Below are 22,763 nucleotides of genomic sequence, written 5' to 3'. Positions count from 1 at the left end.
GGAAGAGTGTCAGAGAGGTTCAGGAAGGTACCAACCAGTATGTGGAACAATGCTGACTACAATGCTGTGGCCAGCTGCACTAAGTTTCTCAGCTGAGAATCCATGGTGTGAACAGCCTGACTGAGGTCATCCCACTGATTCTTGATAGGGTTTTAATCCGGGGAGTTTGATGGCAATGCGAATACGGTAAACTCATCCTGGGGCTTCAAACCACACACGTACACTGTGATCTGTGTGATGCTGCACTGTTCTGCTGGTAGATGCTAGTGTGCTGAGAAAAAACAAGTTGCATGTAGGGGGGTGGACATGGTCGCCAAGGATAGATGCATACTTGTGTTGATCCACTGTACCTTCCAGAATGACAGATCACCCAGGGAATGCCACAAAAACATCTACATCTACATTTATACTCCGCAAGCCACCCAACGGTGTGTGGCGGAGGGCACTTTACGTGCCACTGTCATTACTTCCCTTTCCTGTTCCAGATGCGTATGGTTCGCGGGAAGAACGACTGCCGGAAAGCCTTGGTGCATGCTCAAATCTCTCCAATGTTACATTCCCCAGGATATAACACTCTGTCCTCCAGCCTAGACATTTCTGATGATTGCTGCAAGGCCGTACACTAATGGCCATCTGTTCGATGGAGCATAAAATGTAATTCATATGAAAGGGCCACCTGTCCCCATTCAGCTGACATACAGTTGTGGACCGAGTGAGGTGGTGCAGTGGCTAGCACACTGGACTCGCATTCGGGAGGATGACGGTTCAATCCCACGTCCAGCCATCCTGATTTAGGTTTTCCATGATTTCCCTAAATCAATCCAGGCAAATGTGGAATTGTTCCTTTGAATGGGCACGGCCGACTTCCTTCCCCGTCCTTCCCTAATCTGATGAGACCGATGACCTCGCTGTCTGGTCTCCTTCCCAAAACAACAACAACATCCAGTTGTGGTATTGGTGTGCAAATTCCAGCCTTCGTCATCGATGAACAGCAGTCGGCATGGGTGCATGAAACAGGCACCTGATGCTAAAGCCCACAGGCAGCAACATCCACTGAACAGTCATCGAGGAGACACTGCGGGTAGTCACTTAGCTCATATTGCTCTCAACAGTTGCACGTCTATTCCGCCATACTTCTCTGCAGCCGTCTTTCAATCCTGTCATCTATGGCCCATGATACAACACAGTTGCCTCTGTGTCAGTTTTGGAAAGCGCCATTTTGCCATGTACAGTTTACTTTAACCATGGTGGCATGTGAACAATTTACAAACCTAGTCATTTCATAAATGTTTCCATCCTTGGCCCAAAAGGCAATGATCATGCCCTTTTGAATGTAAGATAAATAGCTCCATTTCCACATTACAACAACAACTGCACTGTTTTCCACATCACCCTGGCACGCTTTATGTACCCTCTACTGTTAGTGCTGCCGCCTGCCATCTGTGAGTGGTCACGCATGTTCAAGTCTAACATAGGCAGGTTCAAATGGCTCTGAGCACTATGGGACTCAACTGCTGAGGTCATTAGTCCCCTAGAACTTAGAACTAGTTAAACCAAACTAACCTAAGGACATCACAAACATCCATGCCCGAGGCAGGATTCAAACCTGCGACCGTAGCGGTCTTGCGGTTCCAGACTGCAGCGCCTTTAACCGCACGGCCACTTCGGCCGGCAACATAGGCAGGGGTGACATTAATGTGACTGGCCCTTGTATGATGCAAGCAGTCACAATATTGTTTAATATATGATTTGTTTATCTATGCCCATCTTAAAGCTGGATTGGGAAGGTTTGTGTGGGGTGGGACTACAATTATCTAAATGCTGGCTGCCACTCAACTCACTCAAATGTCAATCAAAAACTTACTTTAATCAAATTATAAATGACAATGAAGAAAATTGTGGTGTATTCTCTTGTTTCTTATAATGACGTGAACTGATTTAAGACACAGAGGAATTCCTGGACAATTAACAAAGAAAGTATGTTAGAACAACATAACACAATACTTACGTTTCACCAGCATACAGTGTGATACTAGCACTTGTAACAACATGTGCTGCTGCTCCTAATGAGCTGAATGTTGTACTTTTTGGTAGTGATGTTGAAACCTGAAAAAGGGATATACTGAGATTAAAAACTGTGAATTTGATTAAAAGACTATATAAATATTCATTGCAATTATACAAGGCTACCGACCGGTCACACATTTTTACAGTTTTCCTACATAGAAAAGAATGGTGAACTAAGTAAGCGACAAAATGTACTTCAAATATAGGTCTACAAGAAAAGATACAGACTTGGTAAATATTCTGAAGCTTGTTTAGTAGCTAGTACATAAGAGTGGATCTATGTTTCAAATATCTATTCTCCATTAAAGTTGTTCTGTCAACAAGAAATTCAAAAGAGAAACAATAAGCACTTTTTTTTAACATCACTTTTTATTTCAATTCTCCTCTTCATGAGGTCAAATACTCCAACCAAGATGTTCAGAAGAAGATTTGATAGTGCCCATAAAATTCTCACACAAGTGGATTAATTAGTCACTCTCCTGTAGTAACATTTCATACCAATGGTGGAAAAATATAGCACTGTGTACTAACAGTACAGGATTCCAAAGCTACTACTGGCAACGAATGACTATTGTTATCAAAGACAACTACTAGCTATGGAAGCTATGAAAGCTGTCAGTGTCTTGCATTTCACTTACAATTTCTTTCTCATCCTGCTGCAATCTGTTGACTGGCTACCCTATGTGATTTCTTGTTTAATCAAAGAGTTTCCACCAACATTTGTTCCTCACAAGAACAGAACCTCTGGTTCTAAAAGGACTGTGTTTAGTGATTCACATTAATGTGGGTATCCACTGCTACCTTGTAAAAATAAAATCACTAGGATATTCATTTCTCTCTGATTTGATTGTAAAAAACTTGTGTAGCTGCAGTGTACAATTATTCTCCAAAGGTCTGAGGCACATAATTAAAGTGATTCTTGTTTCAGTGAAGTTTCAAAATTTGATATAATGTGTTTCAACATTTTCATCTTCACGGTTAGTCACATCGTGATGGTGGTGATCTATGTTGTAAGTTTGCTCGAAGCATAAATCAATAAATTCCATGTGCTTTAGATGCTACTTTCAATACTGTACTCAAAATTTTGTTTCCGTATAAGATGCCCTATCTTGTATTAAAAATGTAATGCACCACTAACTCAAGGCATTTTTCCAGAGAGACTGAAATATGCTGTTTGTCAAACACCTCTTTAAGAAATGTGATAAGAGAGATGTCAATAACTACAACCTGTTCAATTACTGACATCATTTTCCAAAATATTTTAGAAGGCGATGTATTCTATAGTAGTATCTCGCCTTAACAATAATATTATCCTCAGCAAATCACAGTTTTGGTTTCAGAAGAGTAACTCTACTGAGAATACATTTACATGTTCACTCATCAAATTTTACAGGCATTAAATAACAATACAGGGTCAGCTGATATCTTCTGCAGCCTATCTAAGGCACAGACTCCGCAAATCACTCTTCTAGATAAACTGAAGTTTTATGGGATTGAAAGTATAGCCAACCAATGGATACTTTCATGTCTAACTGAAGGAAAGTAGAAAGTTTTAATTAGTAATTGAGTAATGTAATCAGGATACATTAGTCTGATTGGGGAGAAATCTTCTATGGTGTTCCCATGACTCAACCTTAGATCCACTGCTGTTCCTCATATATCTTATATACAACAAGTAGAATTAGTTCTTTTGAAGACGACACTCGCATTGTAATCAATACAAGTACATACACAGTGACAGAAGAAGGGGTAAGCAATATTCTTAACATATCATTGACTAATTTCCATGAATGGTCTCGTCCTCAGTTTTAAAAAGTTAAACACATTCAGTTCTGCACATCTAGGGGTACTACACCAATGGTAAGAGTAACACACAAATAGTGGGGAGGCATGGACAGGAGTGGGGGAAGCGTCTAGCTGCTCATGGGAGAGTGAGCAGCCATCTGTGGGCTAGCTGGGGGTACAGGTACAGGTGGCAGTTGGCAGGCAGCTGGAGGGCACTATTTCACAGGCTAGGACATGAGATAACAGCACACAATTAGCTGATAACGGGGCATACGCACGTGCACACACACAGAGTTGAATATGAGGTCTCTGGATAGGATTGAAACTTCTGTGGAGTCGAGGATTTTGGTGGAGAGGTTAACAACAGTGTTCTGGGATTGTTGTGGCTCTGGATTTTGTGGAGTGTTGGTAGGGGTTTTTGGGGGCTGTGGTAGGTTGAAAAGGTCAGCTAGGCAGGGTCTGGGTACTACAAGGGGCCAATGAGGAGGAACACTGTGGGTAGGATGGGGGTTGGATAGTGGTGCCCCAAGGCAGGAGTAGGATGTCAGCAGGCTGGATAGATAACTTATGGAGGTGGTTTTTGGAATGTTGTTCTAGATGTTGGAGGGTGAGGATTTCAATTTGGGCGATAAGGTAATTAGTGGAGATTGCATAGTAACAGTATTTTATCGAAGGAGTGCAGGCAGTTCAGGGATGCCTGTGCTATGGAAATATGTTTTGTGTCCCACACCAGCTACTTGTCTCCCGTTATCTCATGACCTAGTTTGTGAAATCACGTATCCAGTAGATCACCTGTCCCCTCTACCTGCGCCCCTAGCTAGCCCACAGACAGCCCCCACTCTCCCATGAGCCACTAGACACTTCCTCCAACCTGCTCCCTGCCTCCTGCCTCTCTTCACCCCTCACCCCAACCCACACCCTCACCCCACCCTAGTACACTCACCATGGGCCCTGGGCCAGTAAAGAGCTGGCAGGCAACTGAGCACAATGTAGGGAGACAGGCATGTTTGTGTTTGTGTGTGTGTGTGTGTGTGTGTGTGTGTGTGTGTGTGTGTGTGTGTGTGTGTGTGTGTCCTACAGCTAAAAAAAGGAAAATGCATTCCAAAAGCTAGCCAGGTTCAGTACCTTTCATTTGAGTGCCTATGTATGATGCAGCTATTCAGTCTTTTGGTGAATTATCTCCCTTATTCCTAAATAATTTGTAATTTTTAACCAGAGCTTTCTGTACATTATTATACCACCTGGTAGCTCCGTTTCATCCAAATCTCGTGTCATCCATCCTTAGTTACTAGCTCTTTTATTTGACACCTCTCCATTGTATATCTTTTTATCTTACATTTTTCCCTCTCGTCTTTATGGCACAATCTGTAATGACCACGATACATGTTGTTGCATGTGACTTTTGTCACACCCTGTAGTATCAGCCACGTCCATTACAGCAGCTGTGCGCGCAACTCCTTGTACCATGCAACCCCCAATTACAGCATAACACTTCCACCAATTCAATCCCCCCCCCACATATCACTCCCCATTTGTCTGTCCTTGTTTCCTTTTATCTCTTAAATGTAATGGCAAATAACACATGATAAAATTTATTTCATGTGCTTGACAATATATTATGTGTGATGAGATGTACCTCAGTCACAAAACTAGCCCCTTCCGCCAACACAATTCCTTTCACGCCTTACACCCGTCAACTTTATTCAACTCCTACTATAACCACATGACACCTTTACTCACCACTTCCAATGCCAACTTCTTTCCCCAGCACTACCCCCCCCCCCCCCCCTCCTCACCCGTTCCCACCCGTCTCCTCCCCAATGGAACCCTGCTCTATATATCTTCACCAATTCAGAAAAGTTTCCATATACCTAGCTAAAGCCCTCCCCTATATCTGGATCCCTCCCCCCTTACACTATGACCTACATCTTTTCAAACTCTGCCAGTCCCTTTCCCTCACCTACCAGACTCTCCAAAAATGGGCATCTCTTAAACACTTACATTCCCTCTGCAAAATACTGTTACTATGCCATCTCCACTACCTACACCTCATTGCTCAGACTGAAATCCTGACACTCCAGCAGCATGTAGAAGAACATACCAAACAACATTTCCACAAGTTATCCAGCCTGAAGAAATCCTACTCCCGCCTTAGGGCACCACTATCCAACCCCCATCCTACCCACAGTGTTCCTCCTTATCAACCCCTCACAGCACCCACACCCTGCCTAGCTGACCTGCTGTCTACAGTGGAAACACTTCTTTGCCATCAACCCCTCCAACCAAAGCCAATGCAATCCCAACTCCGAACACTGCCGCACCAATCATACCACGAGCCAATCATGAGCCTCCCACACTCCCACCTAAACATCCCCTTGTTACCTTCCAGGGCTTCCTAATGTCTAACCTGCTCTCACCATGCTTCACCAGGTCCCTCCCTACGAACAACAACCTTTCAACAAAAGAAAGGACTGTGCTACACAACACCCTCCCGGCAGCCAAAAGTTCCACCACTGCTGTGATGATCCGGAGTCAGCAGATGGTCTCCACCAGTTGAGTGAAACCTCCACCTACATGCTCTGCCAGAGTGACCCCATCCCCAGAAGTCCAACATAACCTCCAATCCCTGCTGAAGTCCTTAGGCCTTCTCAGAACCTCTCCCCTGAATCCATCTCCCTGCTCACCCCAGCAACAGCAAACTTGCTTCTACATGCTCACCAAACACAACACACCTAACATTTGTGGGTTCCCAATTATGGCTGGTTACAGTGTCCCTGCTGGAGGAATCTCAGCCCTTGTTGATCAGCATCTCCAACCAATTGTCTAAAACCTAGCGTCCCACATTAAAGATACCATTCACCTACCGCACTGGCTCTCCACCATCCCCACACCTTTACCTCCTGAATCCCTACTAGTCATGGTTGATGCAACCTCCCTATACACCAACATCCCCCCAAGCCCACTGCCTTGCTGCAACTGAACATTATCTCTACCAAAGCCTTGCATATTCCAAACCCACCACTTAATTCATCATACACTTAACCAACTACATTATAACCCAAAGCTACCTCACCTTTGAAAAGAAGATAGACAAACTCGTGGCACAGCCATGGACACCCTTCTATGCCAAACTATTCAGGGGCTTCCTAGAGGAAACATTCCTAGCTTTCCAAAACCCCAAACCCCTGGTCTAGTTCATGTTTATCAGTGACATCTTTATAACCTGGACCCAAGGCCAGGACACCTTATCCTTATTCCTTCAGATCCTCCTCTACCCATCGTGCCACCTTCCTAGATGTTGTTCTCTCCTTTCAGATGGCTCCATCCACTCTTCAGTCCACATCAAACACCCCAATCACCAACAGTACCTGCACTTTGACAGCTGCCACCCTTCGCACACCAAAAAATCCCTCCCATACGGCCTGGCCTGCCAGCTTTGCTGCAATCACTGCACAGCATTTTACATTGGTATGACAACCAACCAGCAGTCAACTAGAATCACTGACCAGCACCAAACTGCTGCCAAAAACAAGGTGGACCACCCAGTGGCACAACATGCACCAGAGCACAAAATAGATTTCAATGACTGCTTCACAACCCGTGCCATCTGGATCCTCCCCACCATCACCAGCTTTTCTGAGCTGCATAGATAGGAGCTATCCTTACAGCACATCATTCGCTCAGGTAACCTTCCTGTCCTAAACTTAAGGTAACTCGCTGCTCCCCATCCACCACACACACACACACACACACACACACACACACACACACACACACACACACACACACACCATCCCCAGATCCTGTATCCCCAATGTGTGTCCCCACATCAGTTAACCGTGCACTGTTATCTCATGCTCTAGTCTATGAAATTGTGAGCTGTATGCTATCTGCTCCCTCTACCTGGATCCCTAGCTTGCCCACACAGATAGCTCCCCACTCTCCCACAAGCCACTAGACACTTCCTCGAATCCCCTCCCTGCCTTCTGCTTCTCTCCATCCCTTACCCCATGCCCTCACCTCATCCCAGTACTTTAACCGTGGACAAGTAAAGAGCTGGCAGCTGACTGAGCACAATGTAGGGTGACAGGTGAGTGCTTGAATGCCAGTGCATGTAAGTGTGAGTGTGTGTGTGTGTTTCCTACAACTAGAAAAAGGAAGAGCAATCCAAAAGGTAGCCAAGTTCCATGCCTTTTGTTTGTGCAACTATTCTTAATTTTCTACCAGTTTTCTGTACATTATTAAAACACACAGTCTGATGATTGTGCTGGTATTCTTTTGAGCTGCAGCTTCTTGATCTGTTATTCTTTCAATACAGGAGCAAGTGTCTTTGTGAGTAGGGCTACACTACAAGACTTGTGTGTGTGCTTGCTGCATTTATCATGCTATACTTGTCATGGCCTTGTATAAAATGAGTATACTTACCCATAGTATAGATACCTTAGGCACCTAAGTGGAGAAATATAAGACCTCACTTTAATAAATCCAGTTATTGCATATTGTGGTAACACTGGAGAAGAAAATTTGGGTATTAAAGTACGAGTTTTTTTTCCGTACTTATTCACCTCTTCCCCTTTTCTTATGTACTTGCAGATATATTTTGGGGGAGCTCTGAAATTCGCAAGGACTGTATGACAACACTGTACAGAAAAACACTTGTTCAATGCTGTATCTTGCCCAATAAGAACGGTTCTGGAAATGGTGAGTTAATCCTTGTTGAGAGGTTATAAACAGTTTACCCTGAGGAATAATTTTTACCATTTGTTCCTTTAGTATACATAATAAACCTGAAAATATTGTGAAATGGGATAAAATCGTTTTCCGGAGTGTACTAGCATCATGTCAGAAGCATATATGTCGCTATATGTGTTTCCTGTCATGAGTACAGAGATGGCACCCTAAAATGTTATGTGCATCTTTTTTTGCTGCATATGGACTATCTTTTAGATGGATTGTAGATAATAGTGCTTGTCAAAACATGGTAAGCATGGTGAAAGACTTTCTGCAGCATTATGACATCATATATATAGGGTGAACAGTTCACTCTCAGGAAATCCTCTTAATGACATTCTAACAGCAAAAATCTTTTCTTTTTTTATTTATCACGGATATTCTGTATGTCACTGGCAGGCAGATACTAGACACAGTAGCTGCCGCCCATACCTCTGGGCCTGTTCTCAGGTACACCAAGTATTGCCCACAGTGAGTGGTTACAGGTAGGTTGGGGCCATTTGTCATGTGTGATAATAGTGGCTGGGCACTTATTCCTATGCACATTGTCACACTTCATGTTCTTTTTCACAACTCTAACATGCCCTAAATTATAGACAAAAGTGTACCTTTAATTTGGGAGATGCTTTTTCCATCTCTGTTTTCTTTGAGATCTAAGTTCACTAAATGTACGCAGGACACAACTCCCTCTCGTAAATTAAGGATACTGTGATGCTCAGCCATACTCAAAGTATTCCCAACCAATTTGTCTTTCTACAATTGTGCAGTTTGCTGGGAAATTGATGTTTCTATTGAAAATGCTCTATTTCTAATTCAGTCTACAGACTTGAGTATTTTTAAAATACACTGAAACCTTATTGAATGTAAAATGACAACATTCTGAAAGGAACATTATCCAATTTTGAGATCAGAAACATTATCCTAAGCATTAAGTGATCTGTTATAGTTCAATGACATAACTGCATTACCTACAACTGCTTATGTCCTGTCATAACAGAAATGATTTTTAGAGGAAGAAGTAAAAAATTTGTTACCACAACCAAAAGGAAAATAAATGCTGGCTAAGGCAGAATACCACACAAAAACATAAAAAACATTACAGGTGTGAGAAGTAAGCCTTTTTTTAGGCTAAATATCTTATTCAGGCAGAGGGGTCCAGGTAAATGAAATGCCTTGCACAAAATAAACTTGTTTTAATCACCATACCACTGTGCATCAGAACATTAGAGGACTAAAAACTATGTTAGTAAACTTCTTACCTTTACACAATGTAGAATGTTGATGTATTATGTCTATCACAGAAGCATCTAAAAGCAAGAATCCACATATCAAACATGCAGGACAATAAATTAGTTGGGGAAAATCTGGAGAAAGGAAGAGTTGTCATGTATGTGAAACATAACCAAAATTCCAATGAAAACAATCAATTCTTGACACAATAATTTAATTGGATAGACAGCAGCAGCACAACACACACATAACAGAAGGTTGTAATTAGGCAAGTTTTTGGAGCCGTTGGCTCCTCCTTCAGGCACAAGGGTTGAAGGGAAAGGAAGAAGGGTGAAGGAAAACATTCCTTCTCATCCTGTGCGGCGTCTCCCCTGAAGTGCAGTTCTGGGCAACTTTTTCAAAACTATCCCTTTTCCTAGGCCTCTCCAGTAAGTTTCCTTCACCCCTCTTCCTTTCCCTTCAACCCTTCTGCCTGAAAAAGGAGCCAGTAACTCAGAAAGCTTGCCTAATTACAACCTTCTTATACGAGTGTATTCTGCTGGGATAAAATACATTTTTCATCTATCCAATTAAATTATAACCAAAATTCCAATTGATTAATACCAGTAATTTCTGCCAAGATCAATAACTGGAAGAAAAGAAGTTCATTAACTTGTTTTTTAGTCCTCTAATATTCCAATGCATAATGGTAAGGAAATTCAAACAAGTTTCTTTTGTGCAAGGCATTTCATTTAGCTAGACCTCTCGTGAACTGCTGCTATTGGAAAAGTTACTGGTAATGTTACACATTTACATCCCCACTGCGAAACTTTCACAAAGCAGATGTTAATCAGTGGAGACTTTAACATTAATTTTCTGTAATGAAAATGTTACTTAACACTTACAACATGTAATGTGTTACTGATCTTCCCAACCAGAGTTACACATATAGCAGTACACTAATAGCCAACATTTTTGTATGTGCACACTTCATCCGTGATATAAATGTTTGTCTAGCACTTAATGCCCTCTCTGACCATGATGCACAACTAGCCATGCTAAACAACTAACTATATATGATTACAATGAAGTGGTATCATGGAACATAGTGTAATTAATGACCATACAACAGAATGTTTCAAGACAGACTTAAAGGAAGCTGACTGGAAGGATGTGTTAATTGTGACAAATGTGATTTCCAGATTTAATGTATCTTTTAACAGCTGCTTTCCCAAGAAAAAATAAGTATGCTACACAAAAGACAGCAAAAAAGTCCTGAATTATAAAAGGAAGAAAGTAGCATGTTTAGAAAAAGAAATTGTTTTAAATGATTATGAAATCAGAGGACTGGTTTCATTACAAGAAATATATTTCTGTCAAATATATCACTGTCTTCAGGAAAGTGATTTTTAAAAAAAATCAAAAAATCATTGTGTCCCTGAAATCAATCATCCTGATAATAAAATTAGATCTATGTGATCAGTAGTTAAAAGAGAAACCAGGAAACCAGTCATGCAGAGGATTTCATTATAACAAAAGCTAGACAAACAATAAATGATAACAGTCAGGTAGCCAATGTATTTAATAATCATTTCCTGAAAATATCTCAGAAGGTTGTCACGGTCAGCTGAAGGGATAAGGCAATAGAATATATTCAGAATGCAATGACTCATGCATACAGATAAATTACAATTAACCCACGCTCTGCCAAATAAATTAAGAATGTGATTAATTTCTCCAATGAATACTCAAAGGTGACAGTACTTCAAGTAAAAAAAAAAACACTATTCTTTGCATATATGTGACATGTTTTCGGGTACATATGCAACACATCACAATGACAAGGGATATTTCCAGAAAGACTGAAGCATGCTACTGTCAGACCCCTTTACAAGAAAGGTAGTAAGACAGATTAATAATTACAGACCAGTTTCATTGGTTTCCTTCTCAAAGGTATTAGAAAAAACTATACATGGAAGAACCATAACACACCTCTCTCAAAATAAGAGAATCTCAATATGGATTTCAAAAGGGTCACTCCACAGAACATGCTATTTGTCAAGTCACAAACCAGATTATACAAGATTTGAGTGACAAAATATTGCCAATTGGTATCTTCTGTGAGTTGTTAAAAGCATTTGCTTGTGTATTTCACAGTATTCTTGTAAAGAAGTTCAAATAGTATCATATCAGATATCTTACTGGTAACTTCTCTTCATCCTATCTCACTACAAGGTATACAGAGTGTCCTATTACAAAACTCAGGAAGCACCACAATGAAACAGCAAGTTCAGGATGTGAAAAATCACTACACATATATCACAGTGATCAGTATGGGGCCTGCTATAATTCTTGTTATATACAAATGAACTTCCATCATCAAATATTTTTATCTGCTGACAATGCAAGTATTATGATGAAGCCAAACGGAGTAATTTCAACACTCATAAACGTAAATATTGTTTTCTATTTCTCTCCAAATGGACTGCCATTGAATTTAGATAAAACACAATACATGCTATTAGTACTGTAAAAGGTGTGACAACCACCATTCAAAATAATGCATACACATAAATTAATAAATGAAACAGAATATTCTAAATTCTTAGGTGCGTATGTTGATAAGTACATGAAGTGGAAATCACAGGTTACAGATCTTGTTGAACATCTTAGCTCTGCAGCTGTTGCACAGCAGATAATATCAGACTTTGAAGATGAAAATGTAAAAAGCTGGCCTACTTTTTCTATGTTCATTCACTAATGTCTTATTGCACTACATTCTGGGGTAAATCATCACTGAAGAAAGAAGTGTTCATTATACAGAAAAGCACAATAATCTCTTATTCGCAGCTCTTTCAACAATAGTGCATACTGATGACAGCCTGACAGTATATTTACTCTGTGTTTGATGAAAAATTGAGACACACACAAACTAGATAGCATTTTATCAGCCCACTTAAGCATTCTTCATAAACATATAAGACAACACAAAAATGTCAAGCGACGCACATTTTAAGTGCAAGATTGATGTTGTACAATTATATTACACAGTAAAATAAGAATATAATAATTCATTGATTTTTCTTTAGAGTAAATATCAGACAGTACCTGCATTTGAGGTAAAGCTGGAATTATGTCTACCGAAAAATGTGTCTGAGGGAATCCTGCTATATGACGCAACCTGCAGTTTGATTTCACACCTAATGTGTGAGTAGAATAACCTGCAAAAGAAAAAAGGGGAATAACTGTATTGTTGTTTTTATTGCTATTATGTAAAGTTGGATAGAGAAAGCTGGTAACTATCAGACTGCTGAAGCAGGTTCTTTCCTCTTCCTACCAGTGGCCAATATTTACTGTTATAATATTTCCATGTAAAACACGGATGAAAACCAGTAATTCAGTCATATTAGTTTTTTTATAAGATTTCATATAATTTGAACTGTCATCAACACTGGTAGCTTATACAAAATATTTATGTGCAGGTGTCTCTTCCAGATCAGCAAAACAAACAACATATCATACCATATGCATTAATAATGCACAACACTGAAGCTGATCAACTGACTGACCTATTCTCTTTGAGAGATTTTGTTAATGCAAAATTGCAGGAATTTTTGCAGCTGCCTTTGTTCTGAAACATGCCCGGCATTGTTAGTGAAGCCTCTTAAGGTTTCTGCTGAAACTCTTTAGTCTACCAGTTGCTTTAGTTATACACTGACATAAGGTCCTAAGATCATAAACATGTACATTAACATTTTTTTCAATTCTGGTTCAGTTAATCAAAGTTCCTTATCATTTCAGGGAGTCAATGCTAATTATCACAGAGACATGTCATATTTTGATGGAAAAATGGCTCTGAGCACTATGCGACTTAACTTCTGAGGGCATGAGTCGCCTAGAACTTAGAACTAATTAAACCTAACTAACCTAAGGACATCACACACATCCATGCCCGAGGCAGGAATCAAACCTGCGATCGTAGCGGTCGCTCGGCTCCAGACTGTAGCGCCTAGAACCGCACGTATTTTGATGGAAAATTGACAGCACAATTAAAAAGCTCTGCTTCTCATACCAAACAATAATGTTATGTTCTACTAATGGTTTCCAGATTACCAGTAGTCTAGGCTAAGCTGCACAATTTTAATTTACTCCTCTACTATTTCAATATGAAGTTTAAATATACTTGCATATTACTCTAGACACAGTCAAATTAAAATAAGCTATTACACATAAAAGTGAAAGCATCAAAAATTTGGTGAAACTGCCAAACCCTCCTCAGAATTACCATGTAAATGTATCTGTTAACAGCTACATCCCATCTAAAAACCATTTTGAGAATATTTTACAGCGGAAGTTGAGCAGTACAATATTATAGTAGTTCTCACACATCACGGGCTCATTGTTCTGATTGATGGGGCAGATTATAGGACTTTTCCATTTTACGCAGAGCTATTCAGTAACCCAAATGGTGGTTTTAATATTTGGATCCTCAGAATGAGTGATTTGCCTTCTTCCTAGGTGAATTCAATGTTATTAACATCTTTTCCTGAACTTCAGTTCTTCTTGAGTCACTGTTATCTATATCTTGATCTTTTACAGTGTTTGTGTTTTATACTGAGAGCTCATGTTGTGTTGGCTTTGAAAATAAAACAATGTTGTTGGCAGTGGACAATTTAGTAGATTTATTAAGCACTCCTTTCATATATCTGCAAAAGTTGTTTATAAAAACCTCTCCATATCTGTTTCTCAGGAATTTCTGGTCAGATTTATAACTTGGTCTCAAAGATGAAATCTTTCTGTACGTGAATTTGGTCTTTAATTCCTGAAAATATGCTTTCAATACCACACTACCTATAAATTTCCTTTTCTTCTCCTTACGATATCCTGTGTTTCTCAACATGCTCACACAAACACTACTTGAAATTCTCAGAAATATGTGGATTCTGGATTGTGTAACTAAACACTGGCTTAGAGTAGCAGATGTTCTTAATAAATACTGTGAATGTACCATACCGCTGATAAGTTCTGCAGGGACTGAAATAATCATTTTAAATGTATAAAAATTTTAAATGTTTAAATGCTAATTTTGTCACTATAACAATCATAACTTCTTTCATGAAGTTCATTTTCTCATCACCTGAACACCCCAGATACCCCAGCTCATATAGGCAACTGTTAGAAATGAACTTTATGGAAAACTTTCCCTGAATACAATGATAAAAAAAAGCTGAAGACCAAATGCCAAATCATATCAGCACACACTCTGCTACAGAGTGAAAATCTCATTTTGCTAAATCATAATAACTTTCACTGAAAGATGCAACACAAGTGCAAAGCTTGAGATGAATTAGCAAATGTATATGCAACATTAGCAGTTTCAGGAAATACCTCTGATGAGTTCAGTAAGTTGCCAACTGACCATGACCAGTTTGGAGTCACTGCTTCAACAACCTAATGTTCGCCAGAAACAGTTTCAAGTACTCAGGGGTGTTGTCCAAATGCTGTTTTTGCTCTGCATATGCTCAAGACAGTTTTAGACTGGTGTTCAGACTATAGACTGATGGCTCTTAGAACTGGTGATAAATTTTATGGGTTGGATCAATCTCATAATCTCTGATGCCCTTGAGATAACATAAACCTTTCCATCACAAAGAGTAAATTCATTTCATAAACAATGGAAATAACAAAAAGCAGCAAATTGAGGCGACCATATAGATAACAAGTCTCTGGACTGAAGACCACTACAACAACAACAACAGAGACAGCAATGGACTTGGAAGAGCATTTATATGGAATGAACAGTGCCTTGAAAGAGGGAGAGATGACCATCAACAAGTGCAAAACAAGAGTAATTTACTTAAGAACTTAGTCCGGAGCATGGAGGACAGAAAGAGGGATGTGCCATTTAAGTTAGGTGCTGTCTGCATGTGAAATGGCATGAAAGGAAGCAATGTTTGAGAAGGAGTGAGGCAGGGCTGTAGCCTAGCCCCACTGGTGATTAATCTGTATATTGAGCAAGATGTAAAGGAAACCAAAGAAAAGTTTGGAGAAGGTATTAAAGTTCAGGGAAAAGAAATACAAAGTTTCAGGTTTGCTGCTGACATTTAAAAATGTTAGATACAGCAATATCTAGTATAGATTTAAGTGTCCAGAAGTTGTTTCTGAAAGTATTTGTATGGAGTGTAGCCATGTATGGAAGTGAAACATGGACGATAAATAGTTCGAACAAGAAGAGAATAGAAGCTTTTGAAATGTGGTGCTACAGAAGAATGCTGAAGATTAGATGGGTAGATCACATAACTAATGAGGAGGTACTGAAGAGAATTGGGGAGAAGAGAAATCTGTGGCACAACTTGACTAGAAGAAGGGATCGGCTGGTAGGACATGTTCTGAGGCATATTGGAGGGCAGTGTGGAGGGTAAAAATTACAGAGGGAGATCAAGAGATGAATACACTAAGCAGATCCAGAAGGATGTAGGTTGCAGTAGGTACTGGGAGATGATCAAGCTTGCACAGAATAGAGTAGCATGGAGAGCTGCATCAAACCAGTCTCTGGACTGAAGACCACTACAACAACAACAGAGACAGCAATGGATTTGGAAGAGCATTTGTATGGAATGAACAGTGCCTTGGAAGAGGGAGAGATGACCATCAACAAGTGCAAAACAAGAGTAATGGAATGCAGCATATCCAGTCTTAGGTGGAGATTTCAATTTACCAGATATAGACTGGGACACTCAGATGTTTAGGACGGGTGGTAGGGACAGAGCATTGAGTGACATTATACTGAATGCACTATCCGAAAATTACCTCGAGCAATTAAACAGAGAACCGACTCGTGGAGATAACATCTTGGACCTACTGATAACAAACAGACCCGAACTTTTCGACTCTGTATGTACAGAACAGGGAATCAGTGATCATAAGGCCATTGCAGCATCCCTGAATATGGAAGTTAATAGGAATATAAAAAAAGGGAGGAAGGTTTATCTGTTTAGCAAGAGTAATAGAAGGCAGATTTCAGACTACCTAACAGATCAAAACGAAAATTTCTGTTCCGACACTGACAATGTTGAGTGTTTATGGAAAAAGTTCAAGGCAATCGTAAAATGCGTTTTAGACAGGTACGTGCCGAGTAAAACTGTGAGGGACGGGAAAAACCCACCGTGGTACAACAGCAAAGTTAGGAAACTACTGCAAAAGCAAAGAGAGCTTAACTCTAAGTTTAAACGCAGCCAAAACCTCTCAGACAAACAGAAGCTAAAAGATGTCAAAGTTAGCGTAAGGAGGGCTATGCTTGAGGCGTTCAGTGAATTCGAAAGTAAAATTCTATGTACCGACTTGACAGAAAATCCTAGGAAGTTCTGGTCTTACGTTAAATCAGTAAGTGGCTCGAAACAGCATATCCAGACACTACGGGATGATGATGGCATTGAAACAGAGGATGACACGCGTAAAGCTGAAATACTAAACACCTTTTTCCAAAGCTGTTTCACAGAGGAAGACCGCACTGCAGTTCCTTCTCTAAATCCTCGCACAAACGAAAAAATGGCTGACATCGAAATAAGTGTCCAAGGAATAGAAAAGCAACTGGAATCACTCAATAGAGGAAAGTCCACTGGACCTGACGGGATACCAATTCGATTCTACACAGAGTATGCGAAAGAACTTGCCCCCCTTCTAACAGCCGTGTACCGCAAGTCTCTAGAGGAACGGAGGGTTCCAAATGATTGGAAAAGAGCACAGATAGTCCCAGTCTTCAAGAAGGGTCGTCGAGCAGATGCGCAAAACTATAGACCTATATCTCTGACGTCGATCTGTTGTAGAATTTTAGAACATGTTTTTTGCTCGAGTATCATGTCATTTTTGGAAACCCAGAATCTACTATGTAGGAATCAACATGGATTCCGGAAACAGCGATTGTGTGAGACCCAACTCGCTTTATTTGTTCATGAGACCCAGAAAATATTAGATACAGGCTCCCAGGTAGATGCTATTTTTCTTGACTTCCGGAAGGCGTTCGATACAGTTCCGCACTGTCGCCTGATAAAGTAAGAGCCTACGGAATATCAGACCAGCTGTGTGGCTGGATTGAAGAGTTTTTAGCAAACAGAACACAGCATGTTGTTATCAATGGAGAGACGTCTACAGACGTTAAAGTAACCTCTGGCGTGCCACAGGGGAGTGTTATGGGACCATTGCTTTTCACAATATATATAAATGACCTAGTAGATAGTGTCGGAAGTTCCATGCGGCTTTTCGCGGATGATGCTGTAGTATACAGAGAAGTTGCAGCATTAGAAAATTGTAGTGAAATGCAGGAAGATCTGCAGCGGATAGGCACTTGGTGCAGGGAGTGGCAACTGACCCTTAACATAGACAAATGTAATGTATTGCGAATACATAGAAAGAAGGATCCTTTATTGTATGATTATATGATAGCGGAACAAACACTGGTAGCAGTTACTTCTGAAAAATATCTGGGAGTATGCGTGCAGAACGATTTGAAGCGGAATGATCATATAAAATTAATTGTTGGTAAGGCGGGTACCAGGTTGAGATTCATTGGGAGAGTGCTTAGAAAATGTAGTCCATCAACAAAGGAGGTGGCTTACAAAACACTCGTTCGACCTATACTGGAGTATTGCTCATCAGTGTGGGATCCGTACCAGATCGGTCTGACGGAGGAGATAGAGAAGATCCAAAGAAGAGCGGCGCGTTTCGTCACAGGGTTATTTGGTAACCGTGATAGCGTTACGGAGATGTTTAATAAACTCAAGTGGCAGACTCTGCAAGAGAGGCGCTCTGCATCGCGGTGTAGCTTGCTCGCCAGGTTTCGAGAGGGTGCGTTTCTGGATGAGGTATCCAATATATTGCTTCCCCCTACTTATACCTCCCGAGGAGATCACGAATGTAAAATTAGAGAGATTAGAGCGCGCACGGAGGCTTTCAGACAGTCTTTCTTCCCGCGAACCATACGTGACTGGAACAGGAAAGGGAGGTAATGACAGTGGCACGTAAAGTGACCTCCGCCACACACCGTTGGGTGGCTTGCGGAGTGTAAACGTAGGTGTAAATGTAGATTAGATGAGTTTTGCTATTTGAGTGTAAAATAACTGTTGATAGACAAAATAAAGAGGATACTAAATGCTGACTGGCAATAGCAAGGAAAGGATTTCTGAAAAAAAGAAATCTATTGACATGAAATATAAATTTAAGTGTTAGGCAGTCTTTTCTGAAGACCTAGGTAGTAAACTTGCATGGAATTGAAAAGTGGATGACAAGCAGTTCAGACAAGAAGAGAATAGAAGCTATTGAAATATGGTGCTACAAAGAATGCTAAAGATTAGATGGACACATCACACAACTAATCACGACGTAACAAATAGAAATAAGGATGAAAGAAATTTGTGGCACAACTTGACTAAAAGAATGGATCAGTTGAAAGGACACATTCCAAGAGATTAAGGAATCATCAATTAAATAGTGTAGGGAGGTGTGAGGGGTAAAAATTGTAGAGGGAGACCAAGAGAGAGATACAGTGAACATGTTCAAAATGATGTAGGTTGTAGAGTTAGAATAGACGAGGCTTTCACACATTAGAGCAGCATTGACAGCTACATCAAACCAGTCTTCAGACAGATTACAACAACAACAACAACAACAACAACAACTACTACTACTACTACTACGACTGCTGCTGCCGCCGCCGCCACCAACAACACTGCATATAATGCATGACATTTTCTCTGCATCCCCCCCCCCCCCACCCCCCAAATATTACTGTGACAAAGTAATGAGATTCATTTTTTCCTCCCTAGGATGGCGATCTCGCAGCCTGCTACCACAGGCAGTGTGTGACTTTGGTCTTTCCCCACCATAACTGCAAGCGCTATGCACCTACACTGTTTCAGTCAGGTACCTGAAGAGTGAAGTCTTGTATATACAAACAAACGCAAACATACACACAAAATTCAAGCTTTCGCAACAAACTGTTGCCTCATCAGGAAAGAGGGAAGGAGAGGGAAAGACGAAAGGATGTGGGTTTTAAGGGAGAGTGTAAGGAGTCATTCCAATCCCGGGAGCAAACATATTTAAATATGTCTGCTTGTGTCTGTATATGTGTGGATGGATATGTGTGTGTGTGTGTGTGTGTGTGTGTGTGTGTGTGTGTGTGTGTGTGCGCGAGTGTATACCCGTCCTTTTTTCCCCCTAAGGTAAGTCTTTCCGCTCCCGGGATTGGAATGACTCCTTACCCTCCCCCTTGAAACCCACATCCTTTCGTCTTTCCCTCTCCTTCCCTCTTTCCTGATGAGGCAACAGTTTGTTGCGAAAGCTTGAATTTTGTGTGTATGTTTGTGTGTCTGTCGACCTGCCAGCACTTTCATTTGGTAAGTCACATCATCTTTGTTTTTAGATATATATTTCCTACGTGGAATGTTTCCCTCTATTATAACTATATATATATATATATATATATATATATATATATATGTGTGTGTGTGTGTGTGTGTGTGTGTGTGTGTGTTGGTGGAACTCTGAGTTCCACGCATTTGGAAATGAGATTTTACTAAGGGCACAAGTGTTTGGATGGCACAAAAGATTTTCTGAAGATAGAACCAATGCTGAAGATGCACATTGAAGACAAACACTACAGTGTGCAACCATTAACAGCACAAACAAGTGACAACACAGCCAAGGTGAGTGAATGTGTGACAGCGGATCAAAGATCCACCATAAAAATGATTGCAAATGAACTGAACATTAATTTAGAAATTGTTCACCTGATATTGGCTGAAAATCTGGAACTGAGAAAGTTTTGTACCAAAATGGTTTCCAAAACTCTTACACAGCAACAAAAAGACCAGACTGTGGCAGCTGACCTGTTGGGACAAGTGGAACTGAACCCAGAATTACTGAACCAAGTTATCACAGGTAACTAAATTTAGTGTTTCCAGTATCACCCTGAGACGATACATCAGAATTTGCAATGTTATTTAGAAGAATCTTCAAGAACAAGGAAAGCACATACATTAAAGTCTTGGATTCCACAGATATTGTGCACAAAGAGTGGTTATCTCCAGGTCAGATGGTAAACCAGAACTACTACCAACAGATTCTCAAAAGACTTCAAAATTGGGTCCATTGTATTCGCCTACACATTGCTAACAACTGGAACCTGCATCACGACAACACACCATCCCATACTAACTGTCTGCTATGCAACTCCACTGCAGTGCTACCACAACCTCCATATTCGCACAACATGGTCCCCATGTGATGTTTTTCTTTTGTAAAGTGAAGGCAGTCGTTAAAGGACACCATTTTGCAACAGTACAGGACATCTCAATAGCTGTAACAAGAGCTTTTGCTGGTGTACCAGAAGATGAGTCCCAGAGGGTACCAACAACACAAACACTGATAAAGTAACTGTGTGCAGGCACAATGGAGTACCTTGAAGCTGGTTAAAAATGTAAATAAAGGTGTTTTTTCTAACCAGTCTCATTACTTTATTGTCACATCTCATATATATTTGGTTATGAACTGGCTACAGCTGTTAGAAACAAATACTATTTGAAATTTCTATTTTGTTTCAACACCTAAATATCACTGTATCAGTACAATTTTGTACTTTCTTGTAGCACCTGAGGACTGGTATATCTTCCAAACTTCTTTCCTTAACAAAACTTTCACTAACAATATAAAATAAATGAAGTCACCTCCTAGCATACGTCTACATATGCAGGCTAATCTCAGGAACTACTGTAGGGATTTTGATCTGGATTTCAATAATAGATACAATTATCCACGAGAAAAGTTATATATATAATTTATAAATATTTTGTACAAATTTTCTGACTTATGACAAATTAAACTTAAGTTGTGAAAATGATGCCACAGCGACCTACTGAACAGCGGACATCACAGACAGAGCAGTAGTGTCTAGTGTTAGCAGCAAGTGTGATCTATTTTGTATGTGGTTTGACAGTCTAGTGGTAGAATGTTTCGCTAGGAACAAAAAGGTTGCAGGATGGAACACTGGCTGGGTCAGCTTTTTTCAATCTGCCTTTTCACCTAGCATTCATCTCTCAATGATGGTGGAGATTCCATGTTGCACTGCACCTCCCGTTTTTCTAGTTTCATAATTGGTTAGGGACATGCAAATCGCATAAGTGACATCCAATTTATTGCAGTCTTTTTAGAACAATTGTCTAGTGAAGAAACATGTGAGGATGAAAATTGTTTTCAATTATTTGTGTTTAGTGTAAAACACAGCATGGGATGCAGCTTTACGTCAATTATATACAGAAAGTATGCAGCAATACAGCAAATTCCTCAACTTTATGCTTCCTGCTTTCCCCAAGTCATAGATGCAAACATGATTCTTTGCATGGTGGGACAAAAAGTAATATTTTTTGGAAACTTTCAAATTATACAGAAGACTGGTAAATGAATCTCCACTGGAAAGAAAGGGATGTAGGCTTTTTAAAGATCAAAGCCATGGGCACGATCGTGACTGGAATTCAGAAATTTCTTGCAGATGAATACATAAGATTTTGAAATCCTTCTACAGATGGTTCAGAGAAGCATTTTGAAATATAAGCACAATTTCAAATGGCTAATTTCTGCTTCCCTCAATTACAAGTCACAATTCGCACCCTCAGTTCACCACAAATTCTTTGAACAATAGGCTGCAAGTAACTTAACTCTGAAGTAACATAATAGTGAAAAAACATGTGAATTCAAAATATATGGTGGGTTTCTTTATGCTTCAAGTAAAGAAGTACTTCAGCAACTTTGCTTTGTTTCCATACAGTGTGTTCTTTGAGCAGTGCAGCAAATGACCCAACTTTCAGTTTCCCGATTTCCCTGAATCAAATGTACATGTGGACACAATTCCTTGCATGGTATGGTGAAGAAGGGTGTCATAAAGAGTTCACAACAAAGAATTACAGCAATGGCTCAACAGT

General features: G+C 40.2%; 1 protein-coding gene across 3 annotated transcripts in view; it reads right to left on the bottom strand.

Moving 5' to 3' along the window:
* LOC126457899 (protein brunelleschi) overlaps positions 1–22,763 on the bottom strand; it is a 245,512-nt gene that overhangs the window by 63,915 nt on the left and 158,834 nt on the right. For all 3 annotated transcript variants that reach the window (XM_050094572.1, XM_050094573.1, XM_050094571.1), the window contains 2 exons: positions 12,901–13,013; positions 2,009–2,106 (listed from right to left, as the gene is read on the bottom strand). In XM_050094572.1, coding sequence (XP_049950529.1) covers positions 2,009–2,106; positions 12,901–13,013 — 211 coding nt within the window. The remainder of the gene's footprint in view (positions 1–2,008; positions 2,107–12,900; positions 13,014–22,763) is intronic.

The sequence above is a fragment of the Schistocerca serialis genome, chromosome 2 (genome assembly GCF_023864345.2).
Source record: "Schistocerca serialis cubense isolate TAMUIC-IGC-003099 chromosome 2, iqSchSeri2.2, whole genome shotgun sequence".
NCBI lineage: Eukaryota > Metazoa > Arthropoda > Insecta > Orthoptera > Acrididae > Schistocerca > Schistocerca serialis.
Note: the sequence above shows the minus strand (reverse complement) of the source record. Positions and strands in the feature narration are given on the sequence as shown.